The 25,713-nt window shown below is 42.9% G+C and overlaps 4 protein-coding genes across 4 annotated transcripts; 2 read left to right on the top strand and 2 right to left on the bottom strand.

The window, feature by feature from the left end:
• Positions 1-4,605: 4,605 nt before the first annotated feature.
• Positions 4,606-6,276, top strand: LOC120666707 (aspartic proteinase nepenthesin-1-like). The gene has a single exon (XM_039946618.1). The coding sequence runs from the start codon at positions 4,623-4,625 to the stop codon at positions 6,021-6,023; it is 1,401 nt and encodes a 466-aa protein (XP_039802552.1). The 5' UTR covers positions 4,606-4,622; the 3' UTR covers positions 6,024-6,276.
• Positions 6,277-8,834: 2,558 nt separating this feature from the next.
• On the top strand, positions 8,835-13,175 carry LOC120666705 (GDP-Man:Man(3)GlcNAc(2)-PP-Dol alpha-1,2-mannosyltransferase-like). Its single transcript, XM_039946616.1, has 7 exons — positions 8,835-9,179; positions 10,721-11,007; positions 11,407-11,593; positions 11,755-11,823; positions 11,916-12,109; positions 12,198-12,307; positions 12,650-13,175. The coding sequence occupies exons 1-7, from the start codon at positions 8,889-8,891 to the stop codon at positions 12,892-12,894; spliced, it is 1,383 nt and encodes a 460-aa protein (XP_039802550.1). The 5' UTR covers positions 8,835-8,888; the 3' UTR covers positions 12,895-13,175.
• Positions 13,176-13,396: 221 nt separating this feature from the next.
• Positions 13,397-15,088, bottom strand: LOC120666706 (ethylene-responsive transcription factor ERN1-like). The gene has a single exon (XM_039946617.1). The coding sequence runs from the start codon at positions 14,777-14,779 to the stop codon at positions 13,595-13,597; it is 1,185 nt and encodes a 394-aa protein (XP_039802551.1). The 5' UTR covers positions 14,780-15,088; the 3' UTR covers positions 13,397-13,594.
• Positions 15,089-18,002: 2,914 nt separating this feature from the next.
• LOC120666704 (CSC1-like protein HYP1) lies at positions 18,003-25,072 on the bottom strand. Its single transcript, XM_039946615.1, has 10 exons — positions 24,669-25,072; positions 24,372-24,527; positions 23,822-23,885; positions 23,337-23,546; positions 22,377-22,562; positions 21,931-22,229; positions 21,555-21,831; positions 20,886-21,158; positions 18,737-18,970; positions 18,003-18,530 (listed from the first exon to the last, which is right to left on the bottom strand). The coding sequence occupies exons 1-10, from the start codon at positions 24,902-24,904 to the stop codon at positions 18,369-18,371; spliced, it is 2,097 nt and encodes a 698-aa protein (XP_039802549.1). The 5' UTR covers positions 24,905-25,072; the 3' UTR covers positions 18,003-18,368.
• Between the last annotated feature and the right edge of the window lie 641 nt (positions 25,073-25,713).

Below are 25,713 nucleotides of genomic sequence, written 5' to 3'. Positions count from 1 at the left end.
ATTAACTAGATTTAAACTAGGCGTATAGCCCGCGCAACTAGTATTGAAAATTTAAAATTTTGCATGTCATTGTATCTTTACTTAAAGATTATACTATTTTTTATCTTATATCACCCGTTCATTATCATAAATTATATCATATTGTTGGTTAAAACAATTCAAATATGATCTATCTATAATAATAATTTGATTTGTTGAGCTTTAATAATATTATGCATATAATAATTATTATTTTTGTTTTATTTTGATTGATTGTTGTTAGCTTTAGTTTTTATTAATAGTATATATTTGTAACTGATACATAGTTAAATGGTATTTTATATTTAATTTTTCATAATGGCATTGGTGGGTGATTTTTAATTAGGCATAGGGGTATTTTAGTCTAATTTTTATTATAATGTCAGTGGTGGGTAATTTTTATTTTTCTATTTTTTCCGATTAACGTGGGAATTTCTAGACCTTGAAGACGAATGTGGAGGCTCCATTTGTTGGTCAAATAATAAGATAATAGATTCCTCCAAAATAAGAGGATCAGGCCATCCCTAGGGGTGTGCGGGCCCCCCAATTTCTAGGGGCCTCCAACTTAAGCACTTCACTCGATTATCACTATCCTATGAGCTGAATTTATTGGTAAAACAAGGAAGAATCCAAGACAACACAGTTTCTATTATCATTTTCCTTATCTTTTTACGCCGTCTCACGGTCGGCATCTCACTGAGGCAGCCTTAGAGCCGCGCGTTAATCACTAATTGTTGGCGCCAAGATGGTAGTACGTGCACGCTTGGTGTCTACTCAAGCATCGGACGCCACCAGTCATGCACAGACGGTCGACGCGTTGCCGCTGCACGCTCGACGCAAAGTACATCAGTACAGCCACTACAGTCATATATAGGTAGTTAATTTTAATCACTTTGATCTTTTCTTGACCTCTAAATCCTTCAAAATTCAGATAAATTAGACAATGTAGGGATTTGTTCTCTTAACTTTATTCTTTTTATCTTCTTATGATAATATCGAGGTTGCTCTTCAACGAGATCGAAGATCTGACATCGATGCTAACAAAATATACATGGTGATGAGATTTCTTTGAGAGATTTTATTCCTAAAGAAATTATGGGCCAGGTTAAAATTCTAAATTCTTAAAGCGATATGATTGTTTTCCCAATGCAACTATATGTATATAGAGTTTTGTTGACAATTCTTCTAACCGTTGCATAGCAAAACAAATCTTTCTAACTTTAAGCTATTGATGTCCTACTACTTGCCTTCCACAGGGCCTCCAATTTTGCCGAGAGGGCCCTGGAAATGATCCAAATAACCCCTTACTGACGTTTGTTCCTAAAATTAGTGCAAATTCCAACTTTGTAAAAAAAACAATGTTCCATATATATCCTCGGAGCCATGTGGCTGACAATCCTTCCTGTAAGGAAAGCTGACATCCCTTCACAATTGACTTGTCACGTTGGTTGAACCATCCTTTTTTTTTTACAGAGTGGTCGTGGTGAGGACAAAAAAACCTTGTTGGTGCTAAATGCGACGACACTGGTTGACTCGTCGAGTAGACTTTCGATCATGACTAGCCACGCAGACATCAAAACAAATTTTATCATTTAGGAGTACCAAATAAAATTTGTTTATAAAACTTTTTTTGACAGATGGGTGATAATTTACAAGACGAATCTAATGATCCTAATTTATTCATGATTTACTACAGTGATACTACAGTAATCATTCGCTAATTATAGATTAATATATTTTATTAGATTCATCTTGTAATTTAACCTCAGGGTTCTATAGTTAGTTTTACAATCAGACTTCATTTAATACTAATAAATATCAAGATTCTCTTTGATGTGACATAGTCTAAATTTTAACTAATGGAACCAAACAACACCTTAGATCTGTGTGCCAATCCATACTCCGCCCGTTCCAAAACTGAAGGTGTTTTGGTTTGTTTTTAAACCAAGATTTGTAAAAAAACTCTTTAAACCAAGCTTTGTAAAAAAAAAACTCAGTCAATGATAAAGTATAACATAGAACAAATTTAAAACACCATAAACTTTAGAACAGCATAATACATAATAACATGCCACTAATGTATATTGACTTGCGTCAAACAAATTTGTCGTCTATATGCTAAGGTAAATCAAGCAATGCATTGTCCTTTGTTTTAACTTGCCACAGGTGCAGTGAAGGAGCGCTATCTTGTAGAAATGTCCATTGTATATCTTGCTATTACTAATTGGAGGTTCCTTTGGAGCCACCACATGAAGCCACCTAAGATCCTAGGTGGACACTCTAAAAAATAGAGAAACCCTATAAATTCTCGCAAAAATATGAAACATCCAGCCATCAATCCAACAACTCTAGTTATTTAATTATAATAACCATCGGATCTGTTATCTTTTCTAATAAATTATCCACCTCTGCCATTATAAAAATAGGTTAAAGTAACCCTTTAAACATGTATCTAAATTACCCACCTCTGCCATTATAATTTTTTTTAAAATAGCCCCTAATCTTTATGTAAATTACCCTCCTATACCATTATAAAATAATACAAATACACCCTAAATTTGTATATAAATTATCCAATTATGTTATTATTGTTACAAGTTTAATTACTCTTAAATCTGAATTTAAATTATATAATTATAATAAAGTATTAAGGTGCACCAATATAAAATTCTAAATTACTATTTCTATCATTATTAATATATTATTTATATTACTACCTACCGTATATGTCACCATATATTCATGTATGATGGAAGAGATAAGAATATCAATTCACAAACAAATAGTTCAACTAAATATACATCAAATACATATGGAGGTGTGATACAAAACGAAATCTATTGTAACTAGATAATGATAAATATATATTTTAGAGTATGTGTTAGAATATTTAATAGATGAAAAAGGATGTGAGATAGATAATTAAAATTATTGACCTCATTTTTATATTAATTTTAATTAGCCCGTGCGGAAGCACGGGTTGATAGATAGTTTACTAGTAATTGGTAGTCCGAATTTTAAATGAAGATGACAAAAATATCAGTTGTTTCCAGTCAACGTCCGACATATAAGAACAAAATATCGGCGAGCTACAAGAAGTGTCGTGTTGGATTTATGCTGAGTTAGAGGAGAGAGAAGAAAGAAGAGAAATAGGTTGTGAATAGTGACATTTTGACCGCTAATTATGGTGTCAAATAAAGTCAGTTTACAAAACCAACTTCAGAACCCCCGCGCTAGAGACCCTGAAGAATCTAATGAGGCTTTTGACCGTGCGATTAGAAGATGATTACTGTAGCATCACTGTAGCAAATCATCGATTAATTACCATCATTAATTTTGTCGCGAAAAATTACACCCATCCCTAAAATTTTTTTGCAAATAGACTTTATTTAGTACACCATGCATGTGAGATTTTTTTTAAGAATGGAATAGCATAGTGGAAACAAACAAGGCCAAGATAGCTCTCTTGCTCCAAATTCTCCAGGACAAGAAAATAGAATCAATCAAGAAAGGGACAGATTTTGACATGTTCCTCGTGCACTTGTGCCTTGGCAATTGGCATAAACATCCAGTGGTCTTCAAGCTCTGGCAGTTTATGTTTCAATAGTGACTTCCAACTTGCGAGTCAACCTGTAGTCAACCATTTCAGCACTAACTGTGACGAGTGGTCGCAGTGGCGGAACTGAGAGAAAATAAAAAAAGGATCAGACAGACGTATCTTCCTGTTTTTCTTTTAGGTTTTACATTGGTTTCCTATAGGAATTTGGCCTATTTTTATAAAAAAAATCCTATGTAGCATTGTTTTTTTTTGTTGGTGGTGGCCACCCTGAGTTTCGCCACTGACTGCTGGTTGACTAGTCAAGTAGACTTTCTATGTCGGCAAAATATTCAGTGCAAACCACCTTCTCGGTGGAAACGTGAAAACCCTGTAAAAAAACATTGTTGGAATATTAAAAAAAAATTCAAACGATGCACATCCATAGTGCATCATTAGATGTACTTTGTATCAAAAGTTGAGATGCATACTCAATCTATAAAAATTCAAACAAAAACGACAAACTCAAAGTGCATAAAGCACTAGAAGACAATTTTGTCCTGTAGTGCACTTTGCATATGAAATTTGTTATTTTCATATGATTTTTTTCAAAATGACTTTGCATCTCAACTTTTGATACAAAGCACACTTAATGATGCACTATGGATGTGCATCGTTTGAAATTTTTTAGGCACTTGTAACTATAATTTTTTAAAGGGTTTTCACATTTCCACCATACTGCCTAACTAGCCTTGCAGACATATTGGATTTGTTTGCAAATTAAATCCATACCCCATCGATTCCAGAACAGGGGTTTCGGTTTGTATTTAAACCAAGCTTGTAAAAATCAATGATGTCGAATTTATGCTGAGTTAGAGAAGAGCCCATTACTGGTCATGTTCCAAGTTCTTCAGGACAAGAAGAAAGAATCAATCGTGAAAGGGACATATTTTTGACGTGTTGCTCGTGCACTTGTTCCAGTCTTGGCATCAGCATCCAGTAGTCTTCAAGCTCTGGCAGTTTATGTTTTAATAGTGACTCTTGCTACTTGCGAGTCAACCGTGTCTGCATGGCCACCCGTTGCTCACCCACAAGCTGGAGAGATAAGCTGCATGCATGCCTACAACAATGGGGGTCTCCAAGAACAAAGCTCAAATCGAAAATGGCGCCAACGACACTGGTATCCCTCGTGCTCCTGTGCCTCAGCAATGTCCTAATAACCTGCAGCGGCGGCGGCGCAGGGATCCGCATGAAGCTCACCCACGTCGACGCCAAGGGGAGCTACACCGCGGAGGAGCGCGTGCGGCGAGCCGTCGCCGCCAGCCGGCAGCGCCTGGCCTCCATGCGCGCCAGCGGCGGCGGCGGCGGCGTGAGCGCGCCGGTGCACTGGTCGACCCGGCAGTACATCGCCGAGTACCTGGTCGGCGACCCGCCGCAGCGCGCGGAGGCGCTCATCGACACCGGCAGCGACCTCATCTGGACGCAGTCCACGGCGTGCCTCCGCAAGGTCTGCGCGCGGCAGGACCTGCCCTACTTCAACGCGTCGGCCTCCGGCAGCTTCGCGCCCGTGCCGTGCCGGGACCGCGCCTGCGCCGCCAACTACCGGCACTTCTGCGCCCTCGACGGCGGCTGCACGTTCGTGGCCACCTACGGCGCCGGCGCCGTCATCGGGTTCCTCGGCACCGACAACTTCGCCTTCCAGTCCGGCGGGGCGGCGCTCGCCTTCGGGTGCGTGAGCTTCACGCGCGTCGTGCCGGGGGCGCTCCACGGCGCGTCGGGGCTCATCGGCCTCGGCCGCGGCCGCCTCTCGCTCGTCTCCCAGACGGGCGCCACCAGGTTCTCCTACTGCCTCACGCCCTACTTCCACAACAACGGCGCGTCGAGCCACCTGTTCGTCGGCGCCGCGGCGAGCCTGGGCGGCGGCGGCGGCGCCGTGACGTCCATGCCGTTCGTGGAGAGCCCCAAGGACTACCCGTACAGCACGTTCTACTACCTCCCTCTGGAGGGGATCACCGTCGGCGGCACCAAGCTGCCCATCCCGAGCTCGGCGTTCGACCTCCGGCAGGTCGATAAGGGGTACTGGGAGGGCGGCGTCATCATCGACTCCGGCAGCCCCTTCACGTCGCTCGCCAAGGCGGCGTACGTACCGCTGCGCGACGAGCTGGCGGGCCAGCTGAACGGCAGCCTCGTGGGGCCGCCGGCGGACAGCGACCTGGAGCTGTGCGTGGCGCGGGGCGACGTCGACAGGGTGGTGCCGACGCTGGTGCTCCACTTCGGCGGCGGCGCGGACATGGCCCTGCCGCCGGGGAACTACTGGGCGCCGGTGGACAAGACCACGGCGTGCATGGTGATCCTCGAAGCGTACGAGCTGAGCATCATCGGCAACTTCCAGCAGCAGAACATGCACCTCCTCTTCGACGTCGGCGAGGGCCGGTTCTCCTTCCAGACCGCCGACTGCAGCACGCTCTAATGATGATCAACATCAAGTGACGATGATATTTCTACATATATAAACATGACGATGATATTTCTACATATATAAACACGACGTCGTCTAATGTAAATAAGATCAAGCGATCACTATCTTTACTCCTCGAAAATTGGTTTACCTTACAACAATAGGGAGATGAACAGTCTGTATGCTAAAAATATTCCAGGGGCATGGGGCATGATGGTATTTACACAACTGTGGTAAGAATATTACAGTGGGTTACTTTAGAGCATCTCCAAAAGTCTAACCAAATCTAAGGCCTCGTTTAGTTGCGTCCGTAAAGTTTTTGAAATGAAATCTTTGCACATTTGAAGTATTAAATATAGACTAATTATAGAATTAATTACAGAACTGTAAACTACAACATGTATCTAATGAGCCTAATTAATCCATCATTAGAGCATGTGTACTGTAGCAATTTAGTGTCTAATCATAGCCTAATTATGCTTATTAGATTCATCTCGCAATCTACAAGCAAACTATGCAATCCGTTTTTTATTTCGTCTAGATTTAATACTCCATGCATTTAAGATTCTCTTTCGATGTGATAGATTTGGAATTTTAAATTTTACAACTAAACAAGGCCTAACTCTACATATTCCTATTTAGCTATCAATTTACCCAAGATTCTCTCTTCATATTTCGGTACACTCCAACAGACTAGCCAAATCAGACTCTTTATATCATCACCGGTCCCTAAACTTGTGTCGTTGTGTCATCCCGGTCCCTAAACTCACAAATTGACCGTTCAGGTCCTCAAATTTGTCCATATGTGTCATCTCGATCCATAAACTTATTCCACTGTGTCATCCCGGTCCCTAAACTAGAAAATCAAATATTCACATCCTCAAATTTGTTCAATCATGTCATTTCGGTCCCTAAATTTGATTTTCAGTCTCATATGGGTCAAAACAAGGCGATCTAAAATCTATATATCAAAAAGTAATTCATAAATTTTTCATATGAACTTGAATGAAGATAAACTTTATATCAAAATAGTAGCCCTGGACGTAATCTACAATTTTGTAGTTGAAATATTTTTGAATTAAAACTGTTTAGGGTCTCAAAATATTGTTGTAAATTCATAGATTTTGAAATTTTTGTTGTAAATCCACCGGTAGCGAAGGCGTATACCCGTGGGTTCAGGGTGACGAGGCGGTCACGGTGATGTAGATAGAGCAGCTGGCGGGGCAGTGGAGTGACGGAGACGGCGATGCCAACTGGCGGCACAGTCACCAGGACGCCACAACGGTGAAGTCGGCGTTCCCGTCGATTGGGATGCAAACGCGAGAAACCGAGAGGAGCACCACGATGAGGGAGGTGAGACGAACCATTTTGGTGGTTGTTTGGGCTGGAACCGAAAGTTGGTCGGGGGCTCACCTCGAAGGTCGACTATGGTTGTTCTGGGCGGCAGTTGCCCACCAGAGCTAGCCTCCCCAGCGTGGGATTCGGTTAGCCGATGTGGGGGATCCGTAGAGGAGGTCGTGGTCTAGCTATTGGTGCAAGGGAATTCATTTTGGATGCCTGTGTGAGGGAGTATTTGAGATGGGGGTGGAGCTCGAGTTTGAGGTTGGCAATGGCGGTTGGGTCTCTTACCTGAGCTGCGCGTTGGAGAAGATGAAGGTGCGGGAGCATGCGGGAAAAAGAAGGGGGAGGACGCGGGAGCTCACGGGAGGAGGGGATGACAAGGACAATGGCCTCGGTACTTTTGGCTAGCGAGGGCGACGGGATCCCGAGCTAGATAGCGAGGAGAGGAAGATGGCTATTCTGTTGGATCACGATGTCATCCCCTTTTCTTTATTTTTACCAATCAATCTCTTTTGGCTAGCCTTTTGGAGTTGCTCTTAACCTTTCAACCTTAATGGCCTTTTTTGGACTAAGCCTCTTTGTTTTGTTGCAAAATAGATCATGAGGACCCCTCCCAGAGGGTATGGAGTCTGATTAAACTTGTTTCCCAATAGGCCCAATTCCTTCCCAGCTAGGGTTCGACATTGCCTACGTTTTTCAAGAATTGTCTTGAAAATAGTACCATCTAATTTTAGGCAGTAGAATCTAGGAGGTGGGTAACAGAAAAACGCAAAACATATAAAAGAGAAATGCTTTGAGTAAAACCAGATATACCTACCAGACCATTAGTGTGTATGAGTTTTCTTTACTATCCATGTGATTTTAACCGTTCAGTCAATGCTTAATCGTACCCAAATTGTTTTATGGCTATATGAATAGCAATGCTCAATGCACATGCTATGAGTTCGACCATTCTCCTCTATTCTATAATATTTTAGTTTTGTGTAAAGTTAAACTTCTCTAATTGGGATGTAAAATATTATGTATAGTACATAATTAATATACTGTCAAGATATATTTATAAAATGAAACTAATTTGATGTTATATAATTTTGACTTAGGATAAAACATATTATATTTTTTTACGGATGGAGTAGCATTTTAATACTTGTGCAAATTTTGAACACAAAAATGAATGATACACAAACAAATACTCTAAGGGTATCTTCTTTTTAATATGACATAATTTCATGAAAAATCAATCAAAAGTGAAACTACCTCAAGGTCATAGCTGACTTAAATTGGGAACAATGCAAACAATTTCATCATTAACCCGCATTAAAAACCACCCGCAAAAAAAAACCGCATAAAAAACCAACCTCATTTCGGAAATGCCACCAAATGTTCATTGCCAACGAGATGTTTCAACGCCTTTCAAAAAAAAAAAACGATGTTTCAACGAGAGTGAATTCCAATCCAGCCCATGGGTTGTTAGCCCAACAGAAGCCAACCCAAAACCCAGAGCCCAACGAGACTCGCTCGCATCGTGCCGCGTCCATGGCGATCCTAGCCGGCCTCGTCGCCGTCCTCTCCGCCCTCCTCGCCGCCGCGCTCCGGCGCCTCCTCCGCATCCGCCACCAGCCCGTGCCGGCCGCGGGGTTCTTCCACCCGTACACCAACGACGGCGGCGGCGGGGAGCGCGTGCTCTGGTGCGCGGTGCGCGCCGTGCAGGAGCTCCGCCTGGGCCTCCCCTGCGCCGTCTTCACCGGCGACGCGGACGCCTCGCCCGAGGGCCTCGCCGCACGCGCGCTAGATCGGTTCGGCGTCCGCCTCCTCTCCCCGCCACAGGTAACAGCACTGCGGCCCGGTCGATCGGGGTTTGTTCTTCGCAGTGAAAAAATTGGATCTTGGCGGTCCGAGCTGCTTGTTGTCCTGAAGATTTACTTTGGTTTATTTTAAGTAAATAAGAATTACTTCGTTTTAGTCTAAACGACTGGTGTTGGTGCGGCTGATTGGTCATATCTTGTTAAATATGATCTGGGCAGGGCCGGCTCAACATATTTTAGGGCCCTAGGCCAAAAGGATACTATGGGCCCTTTATTAGACTAAAAAGCTGTTTACATTTGCAAAATCATAAAGCATATAATACTAGTAACATATACTCAATTCTTGAAAAACAGTGTCCATATTAGAAACTAAAGGAGCACAAAATGTGACTAGTGTGATTACCTCAAACAAGAATAAATTGTAACAATTCCATCAAAAATAATGTTTCTGTGGTTCAAAAAAACTCCTTTGGAAATTATCAGTGCAAAGTCATTAAGGATAATATTGAGGTGAGAGCTCTAAATATTCACTAATGTTATATTCCCTCTATTCTAAATTATTACTTTTTTGCATTTTTAGATACATAGTCTTTGCTATGCATTTAATTTATACAAAGTTATATCTAGATGTGTAGTAAAAGTTATAGATATAGAAAAGTCAAAACTAATTTTTAGGTCTCTATGGGGGATGGGAATGAAATTAATTATCACTATCACTTATGGACTGATTGAAAAACAAAGGGAAGAAGTGAGAAGATTGCGGACTGTGTGAGCCACCTGATGACCTGATCCAGGACAGGATCCAGGACTAGGGCGTTCATGAGGAACGGAACAGCAGCACACGGTCACCTTGCTGGTGAATCGGAGCACCAACGACCACAACAAGTGCAGCAAGCGGCAATCGTCAAGACTAATTGTTTCTCTGATCCGATTTGATCTTGTGAAGAACGCTAACATGCAGCAGGCAACAATCGCCAAGACGCCACTAAACATTATTTCAATTTCAGCGTCTGTTCACGCTTGCTAGGTCGCGCAGTTGACGTTTCGCTATTTTGCCCTTGCGCTGCTAGGCCTCGGTGCTGCTCTGCATGTACATGAGATTGGGCCCCTTTCCAGCCGGGGCCCTAGGCGGCCGCCCCTCCCGCCTAGGCCCAGAGCCAGGCCTGGATCTGGGTTACCAAAGCGTCTGTTTCAGTTGTGCATTGCGCTGCATTAGAAGCTGGTTGAGTATGAATTTGGACCTGCTTAGTTACTGACCCTGAATGATATTGGATTGTCTTGTATGAATTTTTGTCGCATGAGAGCGCTGCATGAATTTCACATTGGTTGCATTGCCTTACAGCATGCATAGATTTAAACATCTTCAAGTGCCATTTTAGCATAAAGAGAATGCGGTATGCGGCTTTATTAACTCCTGGAATGAGGGAAACATGTGTTAGCTTTTGTTCTAAATATGAGTGTATAATGTGGTGCTTTCCTATTTCATTTTCAAAATTAGCGAATATTTTTGGTCAGATGTGACATACTGGCACTATCACTAAATTGTTTTAATTGCATTTTCAGGTTGTTCACTTGAATAAAAGAAAGTGGATTGAAGCAAGCACATATCCCCATTTTACAATGATTGGCCAAAGTCTTGGCTCAGTTTATCTAGCAGGGGAGGCTCTAACCACCTTTACGCCCCAATTCTACTTTGATACAAGTGGCTATGCTTTTACATACCCATTGGCTCGACTATTTGGCTGCAACGTCATCTCCTACACTCATTACCCTACAATCAGTTCTGATATGGTTGGGCGTGTTAAGCAGCGCAGTTCTATGTACAACAACGATTCTCGTATAGCTGGAAGGTATGCATAACTTCAGTTCTTGTTGGTGTACCAATATATGTTACTCAGTAAACCATGGCGCATTGTTGTATCTGGGAAATCAAAATCTTACAGTACAAGTTTTAATGGTCAAATGTGTTAGCTATCCATGCATGTTCTCCTGAATCTTGTCATCTGTCCTGTTCTCTTTACTGATATACATGTTTCTTCCTACTTGAGACATGCTAGTCATAGATTACTGCAATGGTGCAATAAATGATTAAGAAATTTTTGGCCACTCATTGTGTACTAGCTAACTAAAATGGAGCAACTTAGTTTAGTTTCAGCAATCTAAATGTGTTTTGCAGTTGCCTGTCGTAGCTGCATATCAGATCTTCAGATATCAACCATGAAAGCTAACTGTATACTCTTCGACCGTAGCATTTGGCTGTCACGATGCAAAATCCTCTACTATACCATATTCAGTTGGTTATATGGTCTGGTGGGTTCATGTGCACATCTTGTCATGGTTAATTCCTCATGGACGAAATCCCATATTGTTAATATCTGGAAGATCCCAGAGTGTACTAAGAGGGTGTACCCTCCATGTGACACTTCTGCTCTGCAGGCATGTCTACAATCCAACCATCTATGTTGCTATATTTTTCGTATCAATCCCAATCAACCAATCAATTATGTTTTGTTGTTTAGTATTATTTCCATGCCAACCTATTATGTAATTAAATGGAGATAGTTCTGTTCATTAGAAACATTTGGTGAATTAAACAGATGCTTCCGCTGGAAAGGTCAACAGCACCTCCTGTTCTTATATCAGTTGCACAGTTCCGCCCAGAAAAGGTGTGTCAATTTAATATTATGTCAAGTTTCTTATACAGCCGTATCTACCATCCACCCAGTTCAGAGTAACATGCACTTTGCTGCTCCACCAGGCCCATGGTCTTCAGCTGGAGGCATTTGCACTTGCTCTTACAAGGCTAGATCCTCGCTTCCCTAAGCCAAAGCTTCAATTCGTCGGTAGTTGCCGGAATAAAGAGGATCTGGAAAGACTACAAAAGCTTAAGGACAGAGCCTTTGAGCTACACATAGATGAGCTTGTCGAATTCTACAAGGACATCTCTTACATGTATTTGTTCAATCTTGTGCAAAAATTTTCGCACTATGCATGTTCTTTGCTAAATGGAAATTTAACATACATGTCTATGTACTTACAGGGAATTGGTACAGCTTCTTGGAGGTGCCATTGCTGGGCTTCATTCAATGACAGATGAGCATTTTGGTATAGTGGTTGTCGAGTATATGGCAGCTGGAGCTATTCCAATTGGTAAGTAACTGTCTGTGTATACTATTGATCTTCATTGATGTCCACTTCATTCTCCCAAAGAATAGTGTTGGTAGGATGCGTTCCTAATTCAAAGGGTTTGTAAGTTGCAATTATTTGAAAAAAATGCCGTTTTTCTCTGAACATCGTATCCACATTCGAGTACACTCGTTATTGATTTTTTAGGCTAAATACTGAGGGTAATATATATTCCGAAATTCATGAACCAAAAACACTGCAGTAGTGGTTAGGTTTTCTGATGTCACCAAGTTAGAGGAATGGTGAATGAGTCATATCTTTGATAGGCACATCTTGGAACCATAACACCCCCTGTACTTTCTGCAGCGCATAAATCTGCAGGACCAATGATGGACATTGTGCTAGATGAGGATGGTCATCAAACAGGATTTCTAGCCTCCAAGAAAGAAGAATTTGCTGATGCAATTATCAAGGTCTTGAGCATGTCAGAACAAGAGAGGCAAGAAATGGCAGCTGCATCACGGAAGCGTGCCCAAAGATTTTCAGGGCAGAGGTTCCATGAAGATTTCACTGAAGCTGTCCAGCCAATTTTGTTACCGAGGGAAGCATGATGAGCTGCTGTTTAATCTGAAGGTGCTAACAAGTTTCACATGATAGAGTGAAGAGGAAAGCTGTATGTTGCTTGCATACTGCACCGGCAGAATTTTGTTTTGAGCTTTTTCCAGATTGCTGGTGTATGTGCTTCGTTAGCTTTGTTTGGTACTATACTTCTACTGTACATTGCTTTGTGTACCACTACTGCACGGAAAACAGATCACAGAAATGATATCGTTAACTTTGTTTGGTGCTATATATGCTTGTAAGATTAGCAACATATCAGTTTCCTTCTGAATCTTTCTTGCACCACTTCATTTGCTTGTTGAGTTTGTTCCTTCAAATGTTAAGTTCATATTTGTGATACTATATGGTGGCGAAATTCTGGTACATGAACATTGTACTGAGCAAGTTCTTGTGAAATTGCACCACTGACTGGTGGGTCCTCGATCACTTGAGAATTTCAGTGGTTACATTTTTCACTGAATCCTCACTATGATGTTCCATGAACACTAAGAATTTACATCTCAAATATAGTTCTTTCTATGCTTCCATATAGTTGTTTCTTTCTTTCTCACACAACTGATGAACTTATTTGTTGAACAAAACAAATTGGTAAGCAAGTTATCACCAGGGCTTCTGATCTTAGTGATCACTGATCAGCCATGCATGTAACAAAAATACCACACAATCTCTACTGTGATAAAGCCATGCAATTCAGCAGATGGGAGCCAAGTCCAGGGAGCTCCACAGCAACACGTCGCTATCGCCATCGCCGTCGCTCGCCTCAGACGACGACGAGCTTGTGGTGGCCTCCGGGGCGCCGCTGCCGGCAGAACACTCATCTTGCGCTGCCTTGCCATTGCCATCCTCTGCTGCTTCCGGCGATGGCGCTTGCTCCTGATGCTGCTGTTGGACTTCATCTCGCTGCTTCTTCCGGCACGCCTCCCTCAGTCCGGTGAGCTGATCTCGCACGCCGGCGGCGGCGGCGGCGCCTCCGTGACGCATCCTGAGGCACTCCGAGACGCCGCTGAGCGCGTAGAGCGACGCCGAGATCTTCCTCTCGTAGTCCATCCTCTTCCTCATCAGCTCCTGCACGGCCGATTCGGGCTCGCCGTCGTCGGCTTCCACCGCGCCGCCGAGCTCCGCCGCCACCACGTCGAACGGCGAGCAGAGCCCGCCCTCGCACCCCGCAGTGGGCGACGCGGCGTGCTGCTGGTCCATGAACTGGAAGTCCAGTTCTTCTTCTTCCTCCTCCTCGTCCTCGTCCTCCATCTCCTGCGAGCTGGTGCCGTCGCTGCTGCCGCAGTCGTAGCTCAAGAAGTCGTCGACCTGGAAGGCGCACTCTTCGCCGTCGCCGCCGCCGTTCGTCCCCTCGCACAGCGGCCTCTGCAGCAGAGCGGCCTCCTGCTGCGCCGCGGTGGCGCTGAAGAGCTGCTGGTTGCGCGCCCTGAGCCGCAGCAGCAGGAGGTTGGTGACCTTGGGCGGCAGAGCCGGCGCCGGAGACGACGCCACCGCCGGCGGCGGAGGCGGTTGCACGGGAAGCGCGGCGGCGGCGGCGGCCGGCGAAGGGCGTGGCCAGAAGTTGGTGCGCGTGTTGGAGCCGCGGAGGAGGCACGCCGCCTCGTCGTAGGCGCGGGCGGCCTCCTCGGCGGTGTCGAAGGTGCCGAGCCACACGCGGATCTTCTGGATGGTGTCCTTGATCTCCGCCACCCACCGCCCTGACGGCCGCTGCCGCACGCCGACGAACCGCTTCCTCCCCCGCTGCTGCTGCTGCGCCGCCGCGGCCACCACCGACGCCCATGCACACGCGCCCGTCGACGGTAACAGTGGTGGTGAGTTGAGCACGTCGTTGCCCACTTCGATGTCGACGGAGTCGGAGGCCTTGCGTTTCCTCGCCATGGAAGCAGTCGATCGAGCTCAGCTTGGAGTGAGGATGAGATCGACCGATCGGTGACGAGCAAGAGCACTACAATTTATAAGGGAGAAGAGGAGGGGAGTGGAGACAAGTGAAGGATTAGACCTTTTTGTTGCTTGCGTTGATTGTTCATGGCAGCTCATTGATTTGTGCATTAACTATTTGTTGTGTGTATGTGTGTAATCTATGTTGTTTGATTGCTGTTGTCTTTGTTGCTGATGATGGATTCGCATTGTGCAGTTTTGGTGCTCAACATATGGATTGTGGAGGGAGACAAGGAGATCTAGTGAGAGGGATTGGGTAATTTGTTAATCCATTATTGATGATTTATTGGTGTTGTTTAATTATTCTGTCTTTTACTAGGGTAGTGATCTTTGTTTAGGTAAGGAGGAGGGTTTGATTGTGTTGGCTTAGTCATTGACAGGTGGATATGACATGAACGAGACTCTAGTAGTGTAAAAAACTAAAAAATCAGGCATTTTTTTATAATTACTATGTAACATTTGCGGTTCTTGCGGATGCAGGAAACTGAGATGTTCACCTAGAAGATAAGGAGGTCTCATAGAAATGTTGATGATAAGGGGGATGTGATCCTTGGGTGCCAAACTGCCAATAGGATTGTATCGACAAAACATGAAACAAAGGTCATGACTTTTGGATCACTGTTTTGTGGTCTTTCGCAAGAAATAGCTACCATGTAATCAGATCAGAACAAAGAGTGACCTCCATACATCTTCTATTTAAAACATCATGCATGGTGATAATAACAAAGAAACAAAAACACCTTTTCTTCCTCAGCCTCTGTTTGTAAGGCAAGGGTCATGATATTAGCTTGTGCAATCATGTTAAGAGGTTCACAATAACCATGCATGCCCAAGCAGTTCACAAGTAACCACCCAAAACCTATACTTTGTGGTCATAAGCAAATTAAGCTGCGGTGATGATTTTCAATGTACGAATTCGATGTCATTATTTTCTGTTATAGTACCAAGATGTGGGACAAAGAATGGAAAAGGCGTTGAAAGGGACCCCTGCAGCTTGCATACGCTTCTGCATTTGACCTAGTCCTTGATGTCCATATATCACCTTTTGGTGATTAGCTCATGTCTTACGTTCTAATGAAAGCTTTTAGGTTGATAGAAATATGGTTTATGCTTATTATAATTTGTGAACTGTGGACTTGAATTGATCAAAGACCAACTAGTCAATTTGATGCAACTTGTGTCACTCTATTATTACTCTTTTCCCCCAGGCGATCTCACTCTATTAACACTACTAGCATAGAAACACAAGGATGATTCTGAAGGCATTTTCACCACCGGTTCTGCAATTGACAGTGGTCATGCGTTAGTAAAAATAGCCATTTTCGAAAAAAAACAAAGATAAGTAAAAATGACCATTAACACGGTCTGAGCAGCAGATTAAAGCCAAAACTGTTCACTGTTCTCGAGGCATGTCTAATGGTTACTATGATGGTAACCAGTGCTCAGGGACATGAACTGCGACGAAAATTGACAGCCTATACTATAGGTTGAAAAACCATGGGCTATACTACTTTCTTAATCCCCTGATTAAACCGGCGTTAAGTGATTGTTAGCTGTAACTCGTTTTCTCCTCCTACATTTGTGTTTGTCATGCATGACGATGACGGTGTACCCAATGCTCCTTTACACGTCCTCCTTTCGACTAAAGAGATTGCTGATGCTCAATTAGTCTTCCTATTTTATTGGAAAGATATTGCAAACTAAAGTATCCCTGTAGTATATACCATGATGTCTCTATCACATATGCATGTTGTGTATATTTATATCTGCCATTTTGTGCACCTTGTGGTTGGCCTCATGCTATCATGCATTCATGTTAGCAGCCTGGTTTATTTGAGTTACTGCATATAAATAAGCTGGTTGAGCTGCTATTTTTGTCTATTAGAACAATTGAATTTTGATTGTGACGATATATTTAGAAAAGGCAGCTGTGATTCAAAACCCTTGAGATTCAGTTCAATTTTAAAGTGAACCACAAAATTCCTCAAGATACCAACATTTGCCAAACCACTTATTAAGTATACTTTTGGGTTAACTTGCACAGTTAGAGAGGTTAACACTATTTCTAACTCCCCATCTTTTGGGTCCTAGTCAAGTCACCATGCTACTGACTATATGGTGTGACAAGGTCAAGGTTGCAGCTCCAATGAGGAAGGGCCCCTGGATGTTGCCCAAGAACATGCAAATGAGAAAAGGACTTCCAACACCCAACATTCCATTCATGTTTACCTCACGACGCCTTTTCAGGCTTTATGACCTGGACCAAGAATGTGTCAGCAAATGTGTACAAGTTTTAACGAGTAAATGACAGTGACTTGGAACAAAGTAAGTAGTGACAAATTAACAGAGATATCAAGCGGATATCATGGTCTTACTCTAGACAAGTTGGCAGAAAAATATCACCGTCTAAATAGTGCATAATGATTCCTAGCTTCTACACTCTTCCCCTAAAATGAAAAGGACTATACCTTCCAACAAGGAAGACAAATGGCATAACAGAGTTGATATGGGATACGTCTTACATTAAGATGCATCGCCACTTGCCACATTAGTTTCAGCAAGCTTATTTCTATGCTTGCAGATAACATGGAAGCCAAATGGCGCATGAATGTTGGCAAAGGGTGAACACCACCACCACCACAAGTAACATGTTCCATTAAGATACACTACCCATCACCTGATAGATTCCAAGGATATCACCACTGTATTAGCTCCAATTGGCAATCACACATACACGAACACACCTTAGCAATGTTTACTTGTATCATCATGTTGTTCTACAATTGATGTACCTGCAGTTTCCTTGCTGATGAATACGGTCCCTCTGACATCACCTGCTACCATTCTCAGGTTCAGAGCTACACAAGCAAATCTTTGCTGGATCACATTCGAGGGGCATAAACAAAACCAGAGGGAAGACACTTTCAGAGTCAGTGTAACTAGTGCATCAAATGATCTCAGCTGAATATATAAACCAGGTAACAACACAACATGGACTTCCACATGATGATCCATTCCACACCAATTGAGATTTTGAAAACAGCACTCCTTGATATAGACAGCTACACGGTGATGGCTAGTCAGAGTGGCCAAAATAAAAGGCAAATCGAGAATAAAGAAAAATAGAATAAAACACTTTGCTCCTCATTACAGATGCTCCAAGTGGCAACAATCTCATAGGCTGCATAATGTGAAAGCAAGGCAATGTTCACATGCTCCAAGGTCATGAAAAACTTGAGGGTACAATCCATGAACCCATCACAAGTTAAGTTTGTATTGCCAGCACAACATAGCAAGGCATTATTCATCTCTGAGAAGAACAAAATATCATCTACAGATATGTACAACAAACTCCTCACCAGAAAGGAAAAAAAAAAAATATTGCACAACAGACAAAAATTACAAGTTACAACCATGCATGTAAAAAACTCTGCTTTGTGTAACAAACAAGAAGCACACCACCATTGTGTATCTGATGATGAAATCCAATTGAGAATTGACACCATAGGGGTCAGCTGTCATCTACAACTTATATGGGGCTAGACGCCAAGAGCGGTGCAGTACGTTCATCCGAGTTCGAAGCACGTCGGATAGGTTTCAATGCTGGGTCACGGTATGCTGTTACAAGATTGCTGAAGAATTCAAGCATCTCTGGTTTGCTCTGTTCTTCTCTATCTTTCTTTATCAAAGACTGCATGTACAAAATGTGAGATGTGAAGGCATTCCCATGACATAGCCACAGAAGTGATGATGGAAGGAAAAGGTAAGACAATTGTCACCACTCATCAGCCGTTGGTAAATAATGCATAGATCCAACAAGCATCAGTGTTGGTAAAGAGCAAACAGATCCACAAAAGCATGTGATGTAAGCCTCTGTAAACATATAGGAGCTGTTACCTCGGTAGAGTATGCTTCAAAGATAGGGACAAATCTGTTCCGGCAGAATTCATTGAACAGAAGGGTCAGCACCGGAAGAGGTAGCAGCAAACTTGATGCAAGGGGAAGCTTCTTTAACCCAAATACTCCAATGGCAATTATATGCAGAACCACCAGAGAAAATATTGTTGTGTTGTGCACGATAGGCCAAAATTTTCCTCCAGTATCATACTTGGGCGCATATACATTAAAAAGCTGCACTTGTACCATTTGAAGTTAATCATATGCAGTAAAACATGCGCAGATTTTTTTTTCTAGTCAAAATAGCTCGGCAAAACAGAGCTGAAGTGTTTCTAAAACACATATACTTTGCTAACACTACTTGATCAACCACACTGTGAAAAGAGCAATTGAAACTATAAAGTGAAGACTAAATTGTGTTTATCCAGTAAGAGTGTTCCATTCCTAATAGTTAGAACGCCCCACCTAGCCAACCCGACCATAAAACCCAGGTGTTATAGTGGGAGGGGTGAGGGCTTTTATCCTCAGTCCAACATCCCCCCTACTGCGTGCGAGCCGGGCGAGCCGCGGGGCTGTGCCACCTGTCCGGTCTCAGCACTTCGGTCTCAGCGAACGCAGCCAGGGAAATCGCGTAGCGGAAATGCGTGGCCGGGAGGGATCGAACCCAGGACCTCGGCTCTGGTACCAAGTTAGAACGCCCCACCTAGCCAACCCGACCATAAAACCCAGGTGTTATAGTGGGAGGGGTGGGAGCTTTTATCCTCAGTCCAACACTAATGACCTCGAATGCATGTCTTTCATTTAACATTTTGAAATAACCAAGTGTAGTCACTTGCAATCTCGTAACTAAAATAACCAACCTGACAACAAAAAAATACTTAAAAAGATACACAAATTCCCTGTTTTTATCATCCAAGCAAGCACTGGCATTCAAAACTTACTATCATCAAGTCAACCAAAAAGATATCTTAAGCTTCAAGCCTAAAAGCCTCTTAACATGTCACTCATGCAAAACATGTTATATAAGTCCAATACTAAATAGTCTATGTCACCCTTTTACTTTCAGGAAAGAGGAAATAACACAATTATGTGCTACACCTACACATCCTGAGAAGCTAGTCATTAGAATTAAAAACAGCCGGCGGGGGGAAGACAGCCCCGTGGTACTACAACTGAGGAGGAACCTCCACCAAGCAAGCGGAGAAAACCTCCGAACCCCAGCTTCACCCTATAGAGCTGCACTGTAACCTGGTCCAATGCCAACCAAGATTTACTGGGGTTGCAACTACTGCAACTACCCCCTTTGGTAGGAGGGCCCAAAGGTGCCACAGGCTGGCGTCCTACCACTATTTTTTGGGATTACAAGCTGCTATCATTAATAATGTCACTAGAGAGCTGTGCCAGTTTCAGCTAGTGTCTAGGTTCATTGCTATGAGTGCTTGCTAGATTTTAGCTTGTAGAGAATAATGGGCAGATCATAGAAGGCATTGACTGCATCGATTAGGAAGATATCATGGGCCTGTATGAGATATAAATAAAAGGTGAGAGCCAGCGTTGTTGTGTGCTGATTGGAGCCAGTGATGTGAACGGGGTCAGAGTGCATGCAGTGATTACTAGAGGTGATCCTGTGTGTTAGTGAAGCTAGTTGAATGTGTGTTCCAAGGGTGCTGGTGTGCAGTGCCAAGTAAAAGAGGATGCTGGTGTGTGATGCCGCAAGAAATCTGTGTCTTTCTCATTGTGTTTGTGTGTGATTAGCGAAGGAATTTTTTTGGTGCCAACAGGATTTGAACCCTGGCTAGTGTCTCCCTCAACTGGGGAGCTTACCACTACAGACTACACTAGAAGATGTTGGCAAAGCTAGTAATCATATGCCTTATATTCACATAATCAGGATTTCATAAGCTTATCATCATGCTAGAATCAGTTAACTAATCATATTAATCCAGAAGAACCAAATTCAGCTCAAGCAGATTCCAGTCATTTTTCAATAGTATGAACACATATCTTTTTCTCTGGTAACTGTCTGCCTTTCAAAATACACAACTAGATATAAAGACATTTCAAACTTCATGCTGGTTGCATGAAGATATATTGAGGATTTAAAAAAAATTATTAAGAAACTGAGAAAAATAAACTGCAATTTTCTCACCTGATTACGAAATATGAAGTAGCCAAGGCAGAAGTAGACCAATACAAATGGGAGGATAAGAGGGGCTACAATAAAATATGTGAACCCAAGAAGTCCAAACAAGAGGATCCGTGGAATTTCACTATGATAGGGCATTGATGGGGCTTCGGAGGTGTCCCTCCTGCAACACTTTGCACATTTTCCCCATAGATGACAGAAAAGGGCAGCAGTTTGAGTGAGTTCAGACGTTATGCTTGTCCACGATGTCACCACATATGCAATAAAGAAAGAGGCCTACAGAGCAAACACAAAACCAATGACAGTTTAGCAATGCCCAATTATTAATATGTAGAGGCTTACCATGATAAAGAACTGATAATCATTTAAGTGTATTTCACAATGAAGGGCTCACAGTACAAATATGTCTGCACAGATACAATTGACAAAGAATCATATACTATGTTTAAGCTTATATGCCGGTTATTAAGGCTCTGATCTTAGGAAACACATGTACTATATCAACTAAGGGTATCATATCCATAGGAAAGAATATGCCAATGATGAAGCATACAAGGAAAAACATGTTCCGGAAGTATTTATGATAAGTATAACTTTCTCAAATACATTCCAAATAATGAATCAAACGAGTGCCATATTAGGTTCATTCATTACAAGAAAAGCATGAGCTACCTGTGCAGGTACAAGAACTGCAAGTTTTGAGGGTATTTCCTTTGGATTAAGGAAAATCTCGACTTGAACTAAGACTGAACCAGTGAGAACATTGGCAAAGAACACAGTCCATATTGTAAACCGAAGCATCTTATTGCAAGCACTTCGCTCAATCCCACTAACAGAAATAAATCCTTGCATAGTTGAAAATAGCTTCATTATGGAGGGCACATAAGATGAAAGAACGTGAAGAATGACACTGGGAAGATATCCTGTAACCAGTTGACTCACAACAGCTCTGCAAGGACAAAACAAAATCATATCCAGTTAGTGAGGCTACCTGTAATGCACGAAAGCATTTTCAACAACAGGACACAGAATCTATGAAGGAACTAACATTTCCAGTATCTTCCTCAGGAAAGGCAGCCATTTCTCTACTTGTTCCAAATAGGTGAGTCCTTGAACAAATGCCACAACTAGGAGAAAGACAAGTATCAGAAGAACTGAAGCTACAAAAACTACAAACTTGGCAATCCATCTTTCCATGAAGGATGTTGAAAAGAAAGGCCAATAAACATCATGAGGATCAGGAGCATGCTCAGTTTGCCACTCAGTTGGATTATCTGACTGCCTAATGTAAATTGCATTTGCAGCACCATATCGAGACCTGAACGAAACAAAGGCGGCAGGAATTTCCTGAAGAGATATGAAACAATATCTACAGATCAGAGAAAAGCAAAATATGTGTGCTTGAATTCCATGAGCCTCGGAAACAAATATAAATTCAGGATAGAAGTATGTGTTAGTAATTTGAACAATTCAAAATAAATACAAGATCGGCACCTGTCTTCTAGTAGCATCTGACTGTTCCAGTCTAACATTCTCTTCTACGTCCTCCAGCCTTTTCTGGTATTTCCCAAGAACATCATTTCTGCCAAATAATCCAAGAAATTTTCTTGGAGCGTCTTGAGAAGACCGATGGACATACTTTAAGTTGGTAAGCTTTGTACAAATATTTTCAGCATCATTCTGGACAGAAATACAACCAGCCGTAGAGTAAGTGAAACCAGATACTAAATTCAGAAAATAGATTATGAAGATGATCTCGATAAAAAATGGAAATGATTTAGTGCCTACCATGTAGTAAAGCAAACAAGGAGCAATTACATAAGCATACAAGAAAAATGAAAATGCTAAAAAATGCGACTTAAAAATGATGCACCAAATAAGGATAACAGTAATAGACAAAAAGCTCATGGAGTGAACTATTTTCTTCCATTCACCATCTTGGGATTCCACTGGAAAAATGTGGTATTTAAGTTACATATCAGTGAGAACATGGATCTACACTCAAGAAACACTTCTCCAACCTAAAACAATGTCCAATGATATTATTTGGAGAGAAGACGTCAGTATACGTTGGGCCAATCAGTGCATATACTTTATCCAGGATATTGGTCATAGGAACACTACAGTAAGCTTCTGATTTATGACAATAATTTGAATAAAATATATACTGAGCACTGAGAAAATATCAACGTGAAAGTAAAATAGCAACTTTAAATACGCTGCATTGCTATCGTAATAAGAAACAGAAAAATCGAAATAGTGAATGAATTTTTTTAAAAAAATAGAGACTGAATAAAACCAGAACAAAACACAAATCTAGATGCAATATATCACTGAACAACCCATGAAAAATACGAAAGACATCAATCAACAGACACCCCATACTTAGATACATCAGTGAAATGATATTCATAATAAAAACAATAAAAAGCAGAAAAAAGAATTGAATCTTACAAGAAGACGACGAAGTTTGCCAGTTTGATGAACAACTGTGTGTGACAAGTAGGTGGATGAATGATACTCTCTGAAAAACTTATCAACTGCATCACTCACTGCAACACCATCAGATACTGGAATGGCACGGACAAGAACTGTGAAATGCTGTGGTAATGGCTTTGAAGTCATAAAATACTCTAGCCTCTTGCAAGAGATATATTTGTACTCCTGGACAACAATATGGAAAATGTTTATAAAAACACATGAAACTAGTAAAAATAAGAATTTTCATGGAACCATAGTTGCAGGATCAAATGCCAGACACAACAAGTAGACATTAATTGAACAGAGGTCAATGAGCTCTGATGAACTGTACTGAAACTCGTAACACAGAGTAGCAGGTATGTATCCTTGTAAGGAAAAGGATGCATGCAAAAATGTCTAGCAAATATAGAGAAAGTTGGTAACCAAAGAAAAGCAAAAAACAAGGTTGAATTACTCACATGATACAGTAGGTAGCATGTAATTCCTGTTATGATATAAACAGCTGAGAAGTGTAGCCACAATCTGCCAACCACATTACCACAGGTAATGAGTACACTTGCAGGCATTGGCTGAAGGGTAAAGATAATCTGTAATACATATATACTTGGTCGAACAAATGCATCAGCATGGAGCACTAAATACTAAGAAGACACTATGGACTAAATGGAACGGTAAAACTTTTCCTCTGGTCTTTAGAACCAACTAGCAGATGGAGGCATTGGCTCCAGTTTTTTTTATTAAACTAGAAACTTAGCATAATTTATCATCAGATGAGTCGATTCAAAACAATTTTGCAATGTTCCTATTGACGCTAGACAAGCAGTGGGGATAAAGTAAAGTTGCCATCAAATTGAGCACATGAACTTAACACAAGCACAAGGAAGGACTCCAGAAGCTAAAAGGCCACAAAACCAAGTGGAACTCGCGAATCCTAAAACCAACCAGAGCCAAAATAAACAAATAAATAAATAAAGGAAATTAAGCAAAGGGAAAGTCCTAATTGCTCACTTGTTGGAGCCGTCCTGGACATTGGAGACGCTGAAGAGCTCAATGGACTTGTTGGGCAGGTCGGAGAAGTCGATCGTCCGGAGCTGGTCCCCCAGGAAGTTGACCGGCAGCAGCACCCCGACCCCGAGCACCGCCGCCGCCGCGAAGACCCTGATGCTGCACAACCCAATCCCAGCAGCACGCGCGCACTCCATTAAGCCGGGGAGGAGGAAGAAGAAGAGAGAATCGAAGGAGGAGGAGGAGTAGGGCGGGGGTTGGGGGTGGGGGGTGGGGTGGGGGGGGGGGGGCGTGGCCGACCTGAAGACGAAGATGCGGACGAAGACGACGCCGTCGAGCCCCGCGGCGGCGTGGACGTCCTCCTCGGAGCGGCGCCACGCCGCGGGGAGCCAGGGCTCGAGCGGCGCGTAGGGGCGGCGCGGGGCGTAGACCTCGACGTACGCCGGCCTGCGGCGGAGAAGCGTGTAGGCCGCGGCGAGGAGCACGGTGAGGGCCAGGTTGAGCCCCACCGACGTGGCGAGCGCCGAGAGGATCATCGCGCCCCGGCTCCGGCGGCGGCGGCGCCCCGAAGATTCCTGGGCCCGCAGGGAGGCCGACTCCTCCGGCGAGGTGGGGCCGGGTGGTCAGTGGCAGCGGGAGCGAGCGGGTAAAGGCTACTCGGCCTGTCGGCTGTCGCTTCCGCTTTGCATCTGCCGCGGCGCACACGCACGCCACGAGGCGAAGACAAAAGATCGCCCTCGGAAGTGGGGCCCACCGTGAGGGGGGCTCGAGGAGGGTGTGCAGTGGGCCCTCCGTGTCAGTGAAACACGTGGCGCGCTGGCGTGGCGTTTTGGTCGGCGTGGGCTCATCCGGAAGCGGCGACGCGTGGCCCCGCTTCTCGTGACGCGGTGTAGATGCGTGGAGGTGCGGCGTTGACTATCAGTGCCAATAGAATGTGACAGTTTGAGGACCGTCCCCATCAATTTTCCTCAGAAGTAATCCGGACACATTCTATCGAAAAATTTATGCAAAAATATGAAAACATGAATCATAACTAAAATACTTTAAATAATAAAGTGAGTCATACATAAGATTTTTAAAAATTATTAAATTTTCTGAATAAAACAAAAGGTCAAATTTGAGATCAAAATTGATCCTCTACTAGCCTCTCTATTTTTGAGAGGTTTCCAAATTCTCTTATCCACCCTCCATTCCTGGAACTAAGGGAGCCTTCTATTAAGTTAATAAAAGATTACTGTTAGACTTCAAGCAAATTCATATTTTTTTTAAAATTAAAGGCAGGAGCTCTGTCATGTCATATAAGAAGAAGGTGCCTCATATTAAGGGAAACGATGTCAAACCATAC

The sequence above is a fragment of the Panicum virgatum genome, chromosome 3N (assembly GCF_016808335.1).
Source record: "Panicum virgatum strain AP13 chromosome 3N, P.virgatum_v5, whole genome shotgun sequence".
NCBI lineage: Eukaryota > Viridiplantae > Streptophyta > Magnoliopsida > Poales > Poaceae > Panicum > Panicum virgatum.
The sequence above is the reverse complement of the archived record's forward strand: the minus strand, read 5'-3'. Positions and strand labels throughout refer to the sequence as shown.